This window comes from Benincasa hispida, chromosome 10, assembly GCF_009727055.1.
Source record: "Benincasa hispida cultivar B227 chromosome 10, ASM972705v1, whole genome shotgun sequence".
NCBI lineage: Eukaryota > Viridiplantae > Streptophyta > Magnoliopsida > Cucurbitales > Cucurbitaceae > Benincasa > Benincasa hispida.
The window spans coordinates 23899256-23915626 of record NC_052358.1 but is presented as its reverse complement, the minus strand read 5'-3'; the positions used below and the strand labels follow the sequence as shown (position 1 = coordinate 23915626).

Genomic DNA, 16371 nt, shown 5'->3' with positions numbered 1-16371 from the left:
TCTCTTTTTAATGATTTTTTATATCTTGTTATATGACGTAAATACCCTCGATTTCTTTTTACGTTTTTTGTTTTTTTTTTATAATTAAAATTGGTAGCATTTTTAAGAATAATAACCAAATGTCATTATTTTAAAAAAATTACAAATATAGTCAAAGTCTTGATAGACTCCCAAGTCTACTTATATACATGGATCACACATCATGACTACTTCCAAGGTTCCACTATACATTTTTGTTCAAGAGTTGAGGATTCTATCGACATGACTAAGTTAGGGGCATGACTCTGATACCATTTGATAAAGATAACGACCCTCTAACTATCTCCATATATTGTCCCTTTTGGTATAAACCTTCATGGTTTTACTTTTGCAACCACCCAAAAGGCCTTATACCAATTGATATAGTTATGCTCACTTATATACCCATAATCCTCCCTTATCTAACCAATGTGAACTTTGGTCGGATTCCCAACACTTGTAACTGATATTCTGTTATTTTTTTCTAAATATTATTTAACCCTCTCAAACTCTGTTATTTTTTCAAATATCTTGTACCAAATCTTATATAGTTTCAAATTTTCTACAAATTTAGTTAAGAAGATTATATCAAATATTTACTTAACTTTTCAAATCTTTAGTCCAATTTCTCTACAATTATATTGAGTTTCCAAACTATTCAAATGGGTTTCAAGTGATGGGCATGTGATTTTGAAAATTTGAGAAATATCAAATTTTGCAAAACAAAAACTAAGATATGAGAAACATATAAAATCTTGTTGTTAATCTGTCTGTAAATTCACCGACAAAACCCAAAAATATAGAATTTCGATGTTAATCTGTGTAGATTAATATTGCTTTTTTTTTAAAAAAAAAATATTTGATAATTGATAAATTGAATTGGAAATTACAAATTGCGCTTTGAAAAATTAAATATATTTGGTAAAGATGAGAGAAAATTTTAAAAATATATAAGATTTGGGAGGATTAGATGATATATTTGAAAAAAATTAGTAGAATCTAGGTGAGCTCGAATTGTACCCAAAACAATTGATAAGTTAGAAAAAAAAATTAATTTAAATCCCGTTGGTCGAACTTGCCCGAGATTGAACTGAACGAATTTTTAAAAGATGTTTTAAGTTTAAAAGGGTAAAAACTTGAAAGAGCTATTTTTGATAATTTTCCTTCAACATTTTTTATTTTTTTTTGTTCTTTCAACCTTTTGGAGTATATTGGCAAAAGTTGAGCTTTATATTTGACAAAATATTTCTAAATAATAAAGATATCGTTAATCTCATATCACTATAATAATTAAAAATAGGCCAAAATACAAGCATAGTTCATAAATATTCAAAGGAAAAATTAATAGCTATTTTTTTTCTTTGTTTTTTAAAATCTCACTTTTATGTCCAATAGGTTCACAAACTTTTTGAAGTGTATAACGAGTTCTTAATATTTCAATTTTGTGTCTAATAAACTTTTAATTTTGTATCTTATTAGTCCTTCACCTAATCGACTTTTAAAATTCACCTATTAAATTTAAAATTGAAAGATCAGGGTCTTATTAGATATAAAACTCGATTCCATATATAATAGATTTATTTTTTTTCAGTGTGTTAAATATCAGGTACCTACCAAACACAAAATTGAAAGTTCAACCAAATTACTAGACATCTTTAGAGTTTATTTTTTAAGTATAAATCGAGGGTGAATGATTTGAATTACGAACCTTTAATTGTCACTATAGATATTAGTTAAACTAAGTTTTTAATTATAATAAATTTGTTGGGAGGAGAGGGGAAGGGTAAGTTAGTAAAATGGCAGTATTAAAAAAAGAAGAAGAAGAAAGAGAAGAAATGACAGCCAACAAAAGGGGTGTAATTTCGTAAATATGTCTACAAAATTAAGGCTTCTGCGGCATACCGACGTTGATTTTTTCGAGGCGAGCGGTTAGAAGTTAGTCCTCAGGCCCTACTCTGATTGGTCTATTATTTCTTATCCGCCCAATTACGCTTCTCCACGTGTATGGCCCTGATCCAACCACGTAACTGCATCTCCTTCACTACCTAACCCATCACTGCCGCCTAGATATTTAGAACGCACGGCGGAGCCACCGTAGTTGGAGGAGGACGAATTCCTGGCGTTTGGGAAGTGATTTGACGATTTTATCCTCACATGGCTGTGGTCGGTGTCTTTTTTTAAAAGTATTTTTCTTTCAAGATTCAATTATTAGCATAATTTTCTAATCCGTTACGTATTTATTCGATAATTAATTGTTAATGTGATCTAAAGCGTATTTTATGGATCTAAATATATCATTAAGTATCTATCATCTTAGGCATGCAAACTTTGCTATAATCGACTCAACATTGTGCCAGATTTCTAGAAATACATTCTGATTTTTTTTTTTTAATTCCTTAATAAATTTATTGTATTAGGGAAAAAAAAAAGTGTCTTTTTTCGCTTGTTTCTCTAAAAAAAGTGTTGTTTTGGGAAAAATAAAAAAAGTAATATCTTTAGGGCAATGATGTCATTAGCGGTTACTTGTAAAGCATTTTTTAGCCTTTTTTTTCGTGGAATATTTAGTAAAGATGACCAACCACATGAAAACGTGACACGTGTCCACTTCTAGGTTGTCCCATTTTGGGTCAGTTTTTCCAATTCAAAATGACCTCATTTTTAAATTTTATTTTTTTTAATACTTTTTTTCCATCTTTTGGACCTACATGTAAAAATGTTATTTTACCCCTCAATAAATGGTTTGCCTTTAATATGAAATCACCTAACTTACCTAACCCATATATCTTAAATTAGAAACTTCACTTTTCAGTTTCAAATTTTGTTTTCAACATAGAAATGTTTTATGTGAGGGTCTCAACTTCAAAGGAACAATCTTTTTCAAAAGGTTCCAAGTTCAGCTGAACAATATCTTTCCTTTTTTAGAATTCCAAAAGAGGTAGGTATGTTGAAAAATAGTCTTTCATTTTTTTTTATGTTGAAAAATAGTCGTTTGCCTCGTAAAATTGAGTTCGTAAGTAAGTCTTTTGTCTTGTAAATTAACTTCACAAGACAAACTTACAAAATTACGAGACAAACAAGATAGTCTGTCATTTGTCTCGTAAAGTTATAAGTTTGTCTTGTGAAGTCTTCACAAGACAAAAGATAGAAATGAACTCAACTTTACGAGACAAAAAAAAAAGACCATTTATTGAGGGACAAAATGGTATTTTCACGTGGTGGATCCCTCTACTTAAAGACTGAAATGATGTCAATATGTTAAAAAAAAAGTATATTAAAAATGAGGTTACTTTTGAATTTGAAAAAAATTTGGGTCAAAATCGACAAACTTCCCTTTATTTTTTCTTTTCTTGGTATTTTGTTGATAAACAAATTGGATTTGCACTAAATGGTGTTTTAAGATAAAATTAGGGGAAAAATAACATTCTTGGTCCATAGATTTTGGATTTGATTTATGTTTCGTTCTTTAAATTTTAAAATATTACATTTTTAGTCCTTATATAATAACCTGACTTTTTAACATTTACTAACAAGATATCATCTTAGATAAAAATTTAACCCTTCGCTCCAATAAAAATGATCTCATATGTCAAATAAAATTAATAAAATTGCACTAAGACAACTCAAAACATTTGTCCGAGATCCCCATAAAAACATAAGTTCAAAATTGGAAAACATTGATGAACTTGAAAGTTTAAATAAAAAGTTCTAGAAATTCAAATACCAAGACTCGCTTCAGATATGAAAAACATGAAAAAGTGAGTGGAAACTTCTGTCTGGTCCCAATGGCTTGGTTATAATTTTTTCTTGTCATTCCCTGGTTCGTCCTTGTCCTTACCTGAAAACATATCGTAAAAAATGGTGAGTATGAAATACTCAGTAAGTGACCCACTACTAAGTCCACTAGGTGATTTTGTTAGCCTTCCTATTTAGGCATCGATGTACATTTCATAACATGGCAGTCGTAGTGATCCCATAGGAACACAAATCATGACAGTCTAGTGATCCCAAAGGAACATAAATCATGACAGTCTAGTAGTCCCAAAGGAACATAAATCATGGCAGTCTAGTGATCACGAAGGAACACATATTATGGCAGTCTAGTGAACCGAAGGAATATATATCATGGTAGTCTAGTAAACCCGAAGGAACATAAATCATAGCAATAGTGATGATCCCGTAGGGAAACTAAATCAGTCATAAATGGTGAACCCGATGGTTCACATACAGAAGATGTACACTGCCCGATAGAAGTGCTAACAATCATCATCAATCCAACATGCAAAATACAACATCCAAATTTCGTATCAAACTATAAACATGTTATTATAATCTTAGTAGCATTACTCATAGGTTTCCGAAATACCTCAACCATCCATCCATTAACAATATTGGGTTTTACGTACTAAAACTCGTAGATAGTAAATGTTGTTAATTGACTGTCATCAATAAAGAATTATGGATGTTAAATTAATAAATGTTATTGTTTGTATTGTTGTCTGTTTTGTCTTAATAACTCTAAATCTAATAAACTAATATCCAAGGTTGTCTTATTTGTTGTCTGTTTTGTCTTAATAACTCTAAATCTAATAAACTAATATCCAAGGTTGTCTTATGAGTCATGAACTGTATGTGGAGATATACAGGGATCAATGTTGAAGGTACAACTTAAAGGGTCTATAATATAGGGATAAGGTTGGGTACCTTATCCTGGTAACACCATACATATGATCCACTTTTTTATTTGATACAAACGTAATAATCAATCTATTTGTATAGGTGACACGCGAGTAGAGGTATCCTATGCAATGAATTCGCATAAGACAGAACTGTAAAATAGTAACCACTAGATGTAACACCGTTAACTATTTAGGTTTATTTCAATAGAATGATTTATGAGATTTAGTCTTAATCTTGAATATATTATGAACTTCTGTTCACAAGGGATTGTTCTTTGATTTGTATGGTGAGAGTGGTCAGATCATCAACCCAATATGCCTATCATTTTGGGGACAAGACCGAGTGGGGAGTTGAGACATAATAATACAAGATGAAGTTCACTCATTCCTGCCTTAAGGGTAAGTAGATGAGTGTTCCTTTAAATGGTGTCTCCGGGACTTGAACAAAAGGCTCTACCCTCTCATTGGCCTGGGTTTTTGTTTATTGGTTGGACCATAAACAGGTTGTTCATTAAAGGAGCATTGGTACTTAAGGAGTTAGAAGTAACCCAAGGGTAAAATGGTAATTTGACCTAATTGGAGTTACAAACACTTGTGAATGGCTAACTTGTTGTTATTGGTCTGTATCCGTGGACACAAAAGTATATCTGTAGCGAGAAGAGTGCAGTTGTGAGTGAAGTGTACTCATAGTTAATGAATATTGATTAACTTGGTTAATGAGTTTAGCCAATTAATCTCATATCGTTGGAGTTTATGATCTACAAGTCCACCAGATCCCCTTGTTAGCTCACTAGGATTTTTAAGAGAGATGATTTGAATTGTTCAAATTAATTTGAGAAAACTATATATTAATGTGATTAATGTATAATTATGGATATGATCTATAATTAAATTGGAATGTGATATTTGAATAAGATTCAAATTAATTAATTCAAGTGAATTAGATTAAAAAAGAATTAATTAATAGAGAGATTTTGCACATACATGAGATGTATATGATAATTAAATATATACATTAAATTGGGTTTAATGTATAAATAATTATTTAATTATTGTATAAATTAAAATTAAATAAGTGTTATTTAATTGGGCTAATTAATTAAATAAGTGTTATTTAATTAATTATAAAAAAGAAAAATATTAGAAAAAGAGCTTGGTCATTTCTCCATATAAAACCTCTCTATAGCCCTTTGGGAAAACACAGTACACACAACACAATACACGACGTCATAGTGTTATTGTGCAGAATTTTCTCTAAGCCATTAAGAAAATCTTCTCTACTCTCCAACATTCTTTTCTCCTTGTGTTCAAGATTGTTCAAGAAATTATTTGTGATCAGATTGTTGAAGATCCGTTCATTGGAACTGGGAGAGGATTGTTCCTGGCACTTGGGAATCTATAAAGGTAAGAATCATTATAATCTTTTCCCTAATGCATGCTAATTTACATGTTTTTATTCTGTTTTAATTCAATGATTATGTTTATGCAAAAATCCGATTACAGGATGCAAGACGCTCTAACAAAATGCTTCCACTGCGGGATTTGATCCCCCTTCAAGAAAATCATGGCAAATCATTCCATCACAATAAAATCAAGCTTTCACACACACAATCTTAACATCAACTTAGTTAGGGTGCTTGGTTCGAGGACAAACCAGTAATAAACCACTTAACTTGGAATTAAGTCCAAATAGCTAGCAATTTAACTTCGCAAAACCTTGAATCCTGAATAAACCCAAAAACATAAACCAATATTAAATTCAACATTTAAGGCATAATTCCAATTACAACTTAACTCGAATATCTTCGAACAACTTACCCAACACGTGGTGTGATCCAAAACCACTTCAAAGCTTCAAAATCAACACGATCCAACAATATATCACCCGAATCAACTTTTTACTCTAATGATCAACAACTTTAGACCTTCTAATCCAACCTATATAAATCACAATTAAAACAAAAATTAAACCGACACTTAGTGGGTATCTAAAAGTTCTCAAGAAAGACCCTAAACCTTAAAAAAAAGAGCCAAATAATTTTAATCTTGTCGGAAAGCACCTTGAGAGTCTATAAAACTCAATTTCAACATCAAAACAATATGAGTAAGCCAAAATTTAACAAAAATTTGATGGGTATTCAAGATCTTACAAGGAAACCCATAAAACACCAAATAACTTACACAAAATATCAATTTCGATGACAATGGTGCTAGCGGCAGCAAACATAGACGGGTGGCGGGCGTTGCTGTCGGACGACATAAATTGTTTTGGCTAGCGGTTGATAGTGAGGGTCTTGCATGAGGAGGGTTTGCAAGAATGAAAGGGAAGGGGGTTCAATTTTACAGATTATATTCAGCAGCGATTATGGACAAACCAGAGCTCCAAACAACGATATAACCATTCAAAATTAAACCTTGTATGTCCTGAACAGACAGATCAAATTTCAACACGATCCAACCGTTCAAAACTCTGGAAATCGACAATTGTGTGAAAACTGTCGTTGAAAAATTGAACTACTGCCTTTCTCTCTAATTTTCTGCCTCTTTTCACTCTCCTTTAATTTCAAATATCCTATTCCTTCATTTTTTTCAAATTTTTAAAAAAATAAATCAAATATTTTATCACAATATATTCAAAATCTCAAAAGATTTTATTAAATTAATAAATCAATTAACTTTTCAAATTACTTTAATTTAGGCTCCAAAAACCAAAATTAAAGGGCATAAAATACATCAATTTGATACAAATTAAACCCTTCAAAATATTTAAATCAATTTAAAATCATATAAAAATTAATAATCTTCTCAATTGTTTTGAGTTGGCTCCAAAATTAAGAAACTAAAGAAAATTAAAACCCAACAATTTAAGACAATTAACCGCAATATATCCAAAACTCGGGATGTTACAAATTTGATTTCAATTTAGTTTTTATGTTTCACGATGTTACAATTTGACTCTTGATATTTAATTTTGTTTCAATTTGGTCTATAAATTTCAAGATTTACACTTTTAACCTCCATATTTCATTAAATACTCATTTTCAATGTTTAACGTTGAAAGCTATCAAAAAATTTAAAATAATTATTTATAAACAATCAAGGTTCAAAGTGTAAATTTTAAAAACTAAGGACCAAATTGGAATTAAACTTAGATTTCAAAGATAAAAATTTGTAACATTTTGAAACTTAAAAACTAATTGAAACCATACTCAAAATTTAAGAACTAAAAATGTAACATAACCTAGACTTATGGCCTATGGATCAAAAAAGAATTTTTCTCTAAAAATTAATTTATAACTTTGACTTTTAAGTTTTGCTATTATAATTATGAATTAATAATTATATCAATTTAGATTTTTTGTTATAATTAATTTAGACCTCCCAAAAAAGAAAGATAAATATAATCACAATTAATTTGTCTTCCTAGTTTGGAAAGATTGTAAATCATACATTTAAGATTTGATCAGATCAGTGTAGGACAACAAACTCTCCACGTAGATATTCTATTGTTTGCTTTGAATATAAACTCGTATGACTTTATTTTTAATTTACATAAAAGTTTTCTATTAATAAATATAATTTCTTCACTTATATATATAGTATTAAATTTTCATTGACTTATCTATATTTGTATCGATATTTCCACATTTTCATGGGTTTAAGAGATGAATCTATATTTCCATTGTATAGTAAAAAAATCTAAAAAAACATAATAATTAAGCAATAAAATATCACTAATTTAAATATAAGATAAATAATAGACATGTTTGTTAAAAAGTTATTAAATATTTATGTACTAACTTAAATTTATTTTTTAAATTTTTATAATTTTTCTAGAAATATCCATCAAAATTAAAATTTATCGATATTTCTATCGAAATTTTCATAAAATAATATTAAGACTTCGATATTTTCGTCGACATCGATATTTTAAACATTTCTTATACACTATCTAAACTTTGTTTACACCTAATATTTATCAGCGCTAGAATAATTAGAATACTCTCTATTTTTCTCAAACACATCCATAGCAATTTAGTGTGGATGGATGCCACGTTGCACCCTTTATTTTGATGTATAAGAAATGCGCCTCTCAACGTCAAGTGTATTCTGCAATTAGCTTTATCCATAACAATGAAGTAATTAAAATTTTCATCAGAATTTACATTGATTGATACATAATCCAAGCCTAAGTTTCAGAATATTAATTTCAATTCAGATTAGGGTAACTAGAATGAAAAATCTATGTCCCATCCATCACTGATACCGACCCCGACCTCGACTCCGACCTCTCATTTCCTTACACCCTGTGGTACTATTTGTCACTCGTTTATTGGATTAGTGGTCAAATTATTGTGTGAACAATAGTAGTTCCCTATTGTAGATTGGTTGCAAATATCTGGCCTCTCCACACCCTCACATCAAAAGAAACCAATGATCTTCCCTTGCCTCATATTCAAACTTTAGATCATTCAAAAGGATAATTCTATATAAAAGTAAGGCGATTTAAACACACTTCATTGCAAACATGCCAGATATTCATGATTATCCATAAAAAGAAAAGAGAGATGTATATATATAAAAAGCAAAGATAGGGTTACTTCTCAATGGTCAAAATAATATACTACAGGATATGCTTTAGAAACTAGACAAAATGTAGAAGGAACCTCATAAGAGATCAGCACATGAGAGAACTCAAGGAATTAGGTAATTGAGAAACCAAACATGAAAAACATGACAAATTTCAATTTCAGCTACCCTTTGAATTGACTCTGTATGTTTCCAACAAAGAGTTGGCTCATCTTTCACTGTTTGTCTTGATCTATTGTTTGATATCTAGATTTAACAAACTGAGCTAATTCATGCTTCTCATTAAATTAATGTGGGTGGGATCAATCTGAACAGATAAAAATAGATATTCACTTGTCTTGACAGAACACAATGCTATCTATTACCACTCCCAGTTTAGATTAAGAACTTATCTCATAAGATATATATTCAGGAAGGTAGCTAAGAGGTAGCTCGTGCTTTAGTTGTACGTATGAAGATTCTATAGTAAACGTCAATTAATAAAGCACGAGCCATATTGTGTTCACCTCATGGAATGCAAACCTCAGAATGTCAAAGGCTTGAAATAACAGGGAAATCCTTCTCAACTGAGATAATAAAATAGAAGGACCAATGGAAAGAAGACTGCAGGTATTCATCTAGCGAACGGACACCGAAAAAAGTAGTAGTTCAGTTATCAAAGCTAGGCAAAAAAATGCACGTTAAACCCTTCACCTAAATCTTGAATAAGCTAATCATCCATCCTAGAGTTGAAGCCCGGAATCACTAAGTTGTAACTGTTCCACTGTAAAACAGAATATACACCAATCACAATACAATATACGCTTTCTTCTATGGTCTCCATCTAGTTCAGGGACTAAAGATGGTAACGTGGCATCCATCATCTTCACTTGATGAGAAAATTCTGTCCTTTGAGCTGTTGATCTAACTGATTGACCTGTCTCAATACATCCGAGACAACATTTGAGTCTCAGCTAGTTATTTATATCTATCATGATCTAATCTCCTTAATATCCAAAAATGACAGTGCTGAGATAAATTATTCTACTCAGATTTTCTGGAAGTATGTGACAGCAAAATATGGTAAAGAGTTAAAAGCATTACCTAGCTGAAACAAACGTTGAAATTCATATTACAGAGAGTAGTATTACGTTTTCTTATTTTACATAACTAACGTTCCTCAAAAAATTACAAAACCACATAAAACTTGAGTTTTGTTTGATAATCATTTGATTTTTCAGATAGTAGATGGGTTTTCCCCCATTTCTTTGACTTTAGTTTCATTTCTCCTAAGTTAAAAAGTTGTATTCTTAGTTAAGTTAATTCATTTTTATTTTTTATTTAAAAAAAAAAAAAACTTGACTTAAATTTTAAAACTATTTCAAAAAATAAATAACTAATCAAATAAATCAATAGGTAGAAGTAGTATCTATAAGCTTAAATTTAAAAAACCAAAAAGCAAAAAGCATATAGTTATGATCTAAACATTTAAAATAGATAGCAGGATTAAGAGAAAGGAGGAAAAAAAAAACTTACAGATGTACTTTGTATGATATCGACCATCATATATATGATAAAAGATCATAAATAGTTGAATAAAATGTAAGACAAGTCCAGATTGGATTTTAGACAAAAAGAAGAAGAACGATTTTCAAAAGAGAAAATAACAAAAGGAACAAAGGGGGAAGAAGGTGTTTGAGAATTCTCCAAATCTACAGCTTTCTAGTTTGAGTGATTGCCTATGGCCTCTCTGATGTAGCAGCAGCCCGCATGAAAATATATAAGGTGTCTTTAATGGTGGGGATATTCAAAATATAACCATAGTGATGAAAATAAAATTATCAATTCAAACCAACTCAAAAGCAATTTGGCAGAATCTCAAGAAAGGGAGGATCTAAGTTCCTCATATTACTTGGTTTATCTCCTAAGTTTTGATCCTTTATATTTTAGTTTGGTTCTAGTTTGGATTCTATCAAGAACATCAGACCCTTTATTCATCCCTAACCCCATGGAAAAGTGTTATGCATTACTTCGCTGAAAAAAAGGGTTGACTTGCTCATAATACAACAAGTAGTCTCCTTGTCTAACCGTGTTTTAATACAACAGAGACAATAAGACAGTAGAACATCAAACCATTTATTTATTTATTCCCAATCTCAAATTTGATAATGGTTAAAAACATAACAAGGCAGGTTAAAAACTAGAAGAAGATTGCAACTATTGAGACCTTTTTTTTTCCAGGCTTTGTAATCATGGAGACTCGATGGGATTGATGGCACCAGTGCTGAGGAGTCTCTGCACATACTTGCCAAGAATATCTACCTCCAAATTCACCAACTGCCCAACTTTTTTCAATGGAATAACCACATTTTTCTGAGTATAAGCAACCAACATGAAGTTAAAAGCCTTTTCCTCGTCAAAAACATCCACCACAGTCAAGCTAGTCCCATCCACAGCAATAAATCCTTTTGGTACAATGTAATTGAGCAAAGCCTCTGATGTCTTCACCTTAATCCACAACGAATCCCCTTCAGGATCCATTGATATTATCTCCCCAGTCCCATCCACATGCCCCTGCACAAAATGCCCACCCATTCGGCTGATTGGTTGAACCGCCCTCTCCAAATTCACAGGTGTACCAGGGGTGAGTTCCACCAATGAAGTCTTCCTGAGCGTCTCAGGCGCTAACCCCACCTTGAATTCTGATAGTTGGTGATCAAAAGCAGTCACAGTAAGACAAGTTCCATTCACAGCAATGCTGTCTCCAAGGTTTACACCTTCAAGAACAGTTTTGGCGGTAATCTCCAAATCAAATCCCCCATGTTCAGCAATACCCAAGTGTTTAACACGGCCTATTTCTTCAACAATGCCAGTGAAAAGGCATTGAACGGAAGTCCTAGGGCGAGATTTGCACCGGAATTGGGGTTTGTGGGTGGAGGTGAATAGAGTGAAAAGAGATCTGTTGGTATTGAAATTTAAGTTAGGGCAAAATTGGGAGGATGGGAGATGAAGATTGAGGAGTGTATTCCCCCTTGGAGGTACCATTTTGGGGATATTAGACAGTGACGTCGCAGTAGAGAGGGATGAAAGAGTAGACATTTCTTCTCTGTTTCAGTTCGAGAACAGAGCAAAGAAAGATTGAAAAACCCTAAACCTGGAGCAAAATATATGTGCTAAAGAACCCAATAAGCAATCGAATCCAGAGCAGAGCAGAAAGAAGAAAATGAGGAAGTACATACAACGCGGATATCGTCAGAGAAGAAAGTGATTAATTAATTGTTCATTGTTGAGGAGGCATGGATAGCTCTGCAACTCCAACAAGTCAAAGAGAAGACATCGTTTTTCTTGTAATTCTTTGGTTGGTCAAAGAATTTACGGGGTCATCAATTTTTATTTATTTATTTTTTTAAATATCGTAATTAAGATGTGGAGTGAAAGGATCGAACCTCTAATTTCGAATTAGCAAACAAAGAAACATCAATTTTATACTTTATTAACTTTTATATTGTAGGTCTCGGAAGTTCACAACTTTCTAAATTTCATAATTTTATAGAATTCACAACTTCACTCTTTGTCCCAACCACCTTTTAAGTATGCCGCAATTGACATAGTTAGAGATTTCATCACCCTACATTTATTAAGCTTGTTCGTGGACCCAACAAAGCTTAAGAGCAATATGAGTCAAGAGAGATGGTCACCTCCTCCGAGGAGTTGAGGTTGTTGGAAGCTCAATGCAGATGTCTCTTGGTGCAGCAACAGTAATTTGGGTCGGTTTGGCTAGGCTGTTCGTGACTCTCAAGGCTCTCCTATCTATGTAGAGTTAAAATTTTTTATAGGGGATGACTCATCTTTGGAAGTGGAGGCTATTTGAGTTGACTTATCTTCTCTTCTCCGGCTAAGAGGGGAATCATGTTAGCCTCTTATTATAGAGTCTAACTTGATGGATATCGTTCAGGCCCTTAACAATCTGAATGTGAACCTAACCGAACCAAAGAGCATGGTGGAAGCTATTTTAGTGCTTGCCAAGCGCCTTAGTGTTGTCTCTTTTAGTTTTTGTAGTCGCTCTAGTAATTTTGCCGCTCATTCTCTAGCAAATGTTGGTCTTTTACTCCCTAAGTTTTTCCTTCCGCACAGTTTGGATGAGATGTTTGTTTACCCTAGTTGGGTGCTCCATCTTTTTGAAAACTTTTCTTATTGTTGAGTTGTTTAATGAAGTAATTTAAAAAATAAAAAAGGAAGAAGAAATATTTGAAACTTTAGGGACAATTTTGTTTTAGGTCTCCAAATTTTAGATTTAATTTTTATTTCATCGTTTTAGAATCTTTAAGTTTTAGGTTTGATTTCAATTTAGTTTTTAGTTACAATTTTACCTTTAAAAATTGAATTTTGTTTTATTTCGTCGTTAGGTTTTAAGATTTACACTTTTAACATCAACATTTTCCTTAATATTTACTTTTCATCTTCACAATGTTTATTGATTAATTTTAAAAAATTAAAATTAATTGAGTTTCATTATTTTCATCACTATTAAAGTTAAAATTAAAATTTCATTTCATAATTATTTTAAATTAATTAATAGACATTAATGTTCAAAACCGAAAGTGAATATTCAATAAAAAAATCAAGGTTAAAAATGTAAATTTTGAAATCGATTGATCAAATTAAAACAAAACTCAAATCTTAATATAAAATTGTAATATTTTTCTAGATAATAAATTGAAACCAAATTCGAAACTTAATGACTAAGCGTGTAATATTTTGAAATCTAGGGACTAAATAGTAATTAAAAAAATAAATTTTATATTTAATAGACTCTGTATTTTTTATCGAATACATCAAGAATATGACACAAAATTTAAATCTCAAACGACCTGCTAAATATAAACACCAAAGTTTATTAACTAACGTCTTGGGAATGCAGAAACTATGGTTATTAAAGAAAAACTTTAAAAGTAATAGCAAATATAGTACAAAAGCATTTTTCTTTTTTAATAATAAATAAGTATTTTACTTGGTTGAAACATAATTTTTCTAAGTCTCGAGTAAAACGAATTATATATAATAAGGAAAAGGAGAATTCCAAACAGATCTAGATTTTTTTCTTTGAAAAGAAACAGATCTAGATTTTAATGTAGCGTGTTCCACGACTAAAATATTTAAATGGTGTGAGCTGGGAAAGCCTTGATTCCAGGTTTCATATATTATTATAATATTTTGTGTCCAACGCCAAAAAGGAAGTAGAAGAAAACTAATTTTGTGTTATATTCTTCAAATAAATTAAAGTAAGAGACTTTTTTTTTCTAAGAAAATATTTTAAATGTTAAATTACTAAAAATATTTATAAATATAACAAAATGTAACTACATATTGATAAATACCTTATCTATCAATAATAGATGATGTTAGTCTATTGATGTATATTACTTTCTATCACTTATGCTAAAATTTAAACTAAAATTAACAAATAGAGTTGAAATTTGGGGTGGAATAACATGGCTTTAAAAATAAATTATATAACAAATAGAAATTTAGCAAATTATTTATATGATAGGTTTAATTTGAATCTGCACACCGCGGGGATAATGGCGGCGAGTTTTGGGCTGGTGAATGTGTTTTCGAGGCCGTATGGCGGAGTATTGTCGGATGTGGTGGCGGAGAGATATGGGATGAGAAGGAGATTTGTGGGCTTTGTGCAATTATGTGTGTGATTCTTGGATTGTTTAATTCATTGATCGTTTTTTTTTGTGTTTGTTCAAGCTGCATGTGGACTTACTTTTGGCGTTGTTCCTTTCGTCTCTCGAAGACACACAATCCACGATCCTTTTCTTCTTCTTTCTCATCATCCCTCTCTTTAATGGTGAAAATCGGTTCAATCTTGTCAGCTTTAAAGTCAATGAGAATCAGACCGAATCGATTGCCTTTTTTAAGGAGATCCAAACGAATGTCTAGAAGAAAAAAGAAATCAATGGAGTGCTTTCTATTTAATTCAGTTTATTATCGGGTTGGTGATTTTTTTTTTTCTTTTCTTCTTTTTCTTCCAAATGGGAAAAACAAGTTATCAAACTAGAAGTTATTTTAGTTGCCGACAGAGATTTCTTCATTGGAGATGAGGATAAGGTATCAAGTGTATCAAATGTATATCAATAGTGTATTAAATGTATTAAAGAGTATCGAGTATACATCAATAGTGTATGTATCAATTGTATCAAGTGTATTTGTTGTATTAGATATAACACATGTATCAAGTGTATCAATGTATCAAGTGTATCAATTTTATTAGATATAACACATGTATCATGTGTATCAATTGTAGTGTATCCGAACATTTTTTACAATTATTATTTAAAATCGTGAGTTGTGCTTATTATTATTATTATTATTTTTTTTTGCTATATTTGCAAAACTTATAGGTTTGGGCTATGTGAACTTGTTTTGTCCCTTTCGCGACTATCTCTATAATAAATCTATTTGAATTAATTTCTAATTTAATTTTTTTTAATGCTTGAATTAAAATAATACAATTTTTTTAGTTGAACATAGAGATAAATGCACATATAGTTCAATAATTTGTTTTTCTTATTTGAGAAAGGGATTTTGACAGCTTCCGTAGGCCTATATAGGGAAGTTTTCTCCTCATCTCCAAATTGACTAACATGATGATTTAAGTTTCATTTGATAATAATTTATTTTTTTATTTTTATTTTTTAAATTTAAATCTATTTCATTTATATTTCAAATAACTTTTTTGAAAGTTATTTTTTTTAATTTTCAAAATTTGGTTTATTTTTTTTTTAAACCATTCGTTAAAAGTAGACAACAAAGAAGAAATTTGAAATTATAAATAATAATCATAAACTTAATTTTCAAAAATAATAACAAAAAAAATGATTACCAAATGAAAGTGCAGTGAATTCAATTTAAAATTTTCTTTAGTTCAAATATTGACTAATTTTTAATTCCATTTAAGAGTGAGATGTCAAATTACTGCCTAATCACCAAAACAGCTTGGGAAGCAATGATAACCAAATAATAATAATAATACATAATAGGATGACAATTAAACAAAAATCGAACTTAAAAAAAAAAAAAAAAGGCCAATCTCTGAAGG

The 16371-nt window shown here is 30.6% G+C and overlaps 1 protein-coding gene across 1 annotated transcript; it reads right to left on the bottom strand.

Annotated features, from left to right (window-relative positions):
* Positions 1 to 9876: 9876 nt before the first annotated feature.
* Positions 9877 to 12626, bottom strand: LOC120089397 (riboflavin synthase). Its single transcript, XM_039046849.1, has 2 exons — positions 11491 to 12626; positions 9877 to 10200 (listed from the first exon to the last, which is right to left on the bottom strand). The coding sequence occupies exon 1, from the start codon at positions 12360 to 12362 to the stop codon at positions 11514 to 11516; it is 849 nt and encodes a 282-aa protein (XP_038902777.1). The 5' UTR covers positions 12363 to 12626; the 3' UTR covers positions 9877 to 10200; positions 11491 to 11513.
* Positions 12627 to 16371: the final 3745 nt, after the last annotated feature.

Bases quoted from the DNA above. Each gene is read 5' to 3' on its own strand.
- LOC120089397 (XM_039046849.1), bottom strand. From the start codon at position 12,362: ATGTCTACTCTTTCATCCCTCTCTACTGCGACGTCACTGTCTAATATC.